A 1,379-nucleotide genomic window follows, 5' to 3' on the forward strand; every position below is an offset into this window, starting at 1 on the left:
CCATGTCTGTCTTGTGTTGGTGGCCCCAGCACTGGAGGCAGCACTGCAGGTGGGGTCTGAGGAGAGCAGAGCAGAGGGGCAGAATCCCCTCCCTCCACCTGCTGCCCACGCTGCTCTGGGTGCAGCCCAGGACACGGTTATTGGCCTCTGTGCTGCCAGCGCACGTTGCCAGCTCATGTTGAGCTTCTCACCCACCACCAGATGGGATAAACTGTCCCTGCTGAGGCTTTGCTGTGCCCACCCATGGCTGAGCACCTCCTTGCAGCACCGGGCATCAGATGCTGGGACTGAGCGGGTGCTCTGCGGGTGGGCGATGGCGTGGGGCCCCACGGTGACTTACCCCACTCACGGCTGGACAAGCAAGGGCAACACCTAATGAACAGAACTTCCCCGGTTGCAGAGCTGGGGGAACTTACTGGAGCTGGTTTATAATCACCATCCTGATGCTCTCCCGTGCCTTCAGGATCTTCTCCAGACGATGGATGTCGTAGGTATTGGGGTTTCTGAAAGGGATATCATCCGGCAGCCCGGTAACCTCCATGGCGTCAGGACTGTCCCTGATGAGTTTATAGGGCACCATGACAGGCCGGTTCAAACCCAGAGCCTCTCCTGTAACAGCAGAGCAGAGGACAACACACCAGCTTTACCCCACAGGGCTCCAGATCCTACCAACTGCAGGACCAAGAGACCCATGAGGACTTTGGGAAGCCACAGCTGCTGTGATGCCCGACCTTTGCTGCAGGCACGTTCCACCCAGCCACTTAAACATCTGCCTGCCCAATTCATTGCCTGCCCCATTAGTCTTCATTTAGAATCCTGCCAGGAGCCTCAGGTGAGGGCTGTTTACAGCACCAGCACTTGCACACCCAGCTCTGCTCCGTGCAGACCATTCCCATCACCATGTTCATGCCAGCCCGTGGCTGGGCCAGCAGCAGCAGAGTGGGAGGAAGCCCAGGAGAGAGGGAACATGGGAGAGATTTGCCCATCTCCTCCTGGCTCTGGCTGTCAGCTGTTTTGGGGGGTCACTGGGGTGAAGATCACATCCATCACTCATCATCACATCACTCCTGCCCATTTTTTTGAATTACTTTATCCCTTTAGCCTCCACAATATCCTGTGGCAGTGAAATACCACAATCTAATTCCTTGCTGCATCAAAAGTACTTCCTTCTGCACAATTTAAATGTTCTGCCCACCTCTCTGGGTACCCTTTTATTTCCTGCATGGTGAGAAGCAGGGAACATCCCTCCCCTCTGCTGGTCCTGACTGCAAGAGCCTGCTCTCACCTCGCGTCTCTGCAACCCCCAGACAAGGAGGTGAGAGCTGCCCCCAACCCCATTTCTTGCTCTTCTTGCAGGGAGTTTGTCCCTGGAGCCCACC

General features: G+C 56.3%; 1 protein-coding gene across 1 annotated transcript in view; it reads right to left on the bottom strand.

Moving 5' to 3' along the window:
• The window catches only part of LOC104530870 (general transcription factor II-I repeat domain-containing protein 1-like), a 5,523-nt gene that overhangs the window by 2,932 nt on the left and 1,212 nt on the right, over positions 1-1,379 (bottom strand). Inside the window, exon 2 of the mRNA XM_010175587.1 lies at positions 417-609. Within this exon, the coding sequence (XP_010173889.1) occupies positions 417-580 (164 nt within the window). The 5' untranslated portion in view covers positions 581-609. The remainder of the gene's footprint in view (positions 1-416; positions 610-1,379) is intronic.

Source organism: Antrostomus carolinensis, unplaced genomic scaffold (assembly GCF_000700745.2).
Source record: "Antrostomus carolinensis isolate BGI_N321 unplaced genomic scaffold, ASM70074v2 scaffold40889, whole genome shotgun sequence".
In the NCBI taxonomy this organism is placed as follows: Eukaryota; Metazoa; Chordata; class Aves; order Caprimulgiformes; family Caprimulgidae; genus Antrostomus; species Antrostomus carolinensis.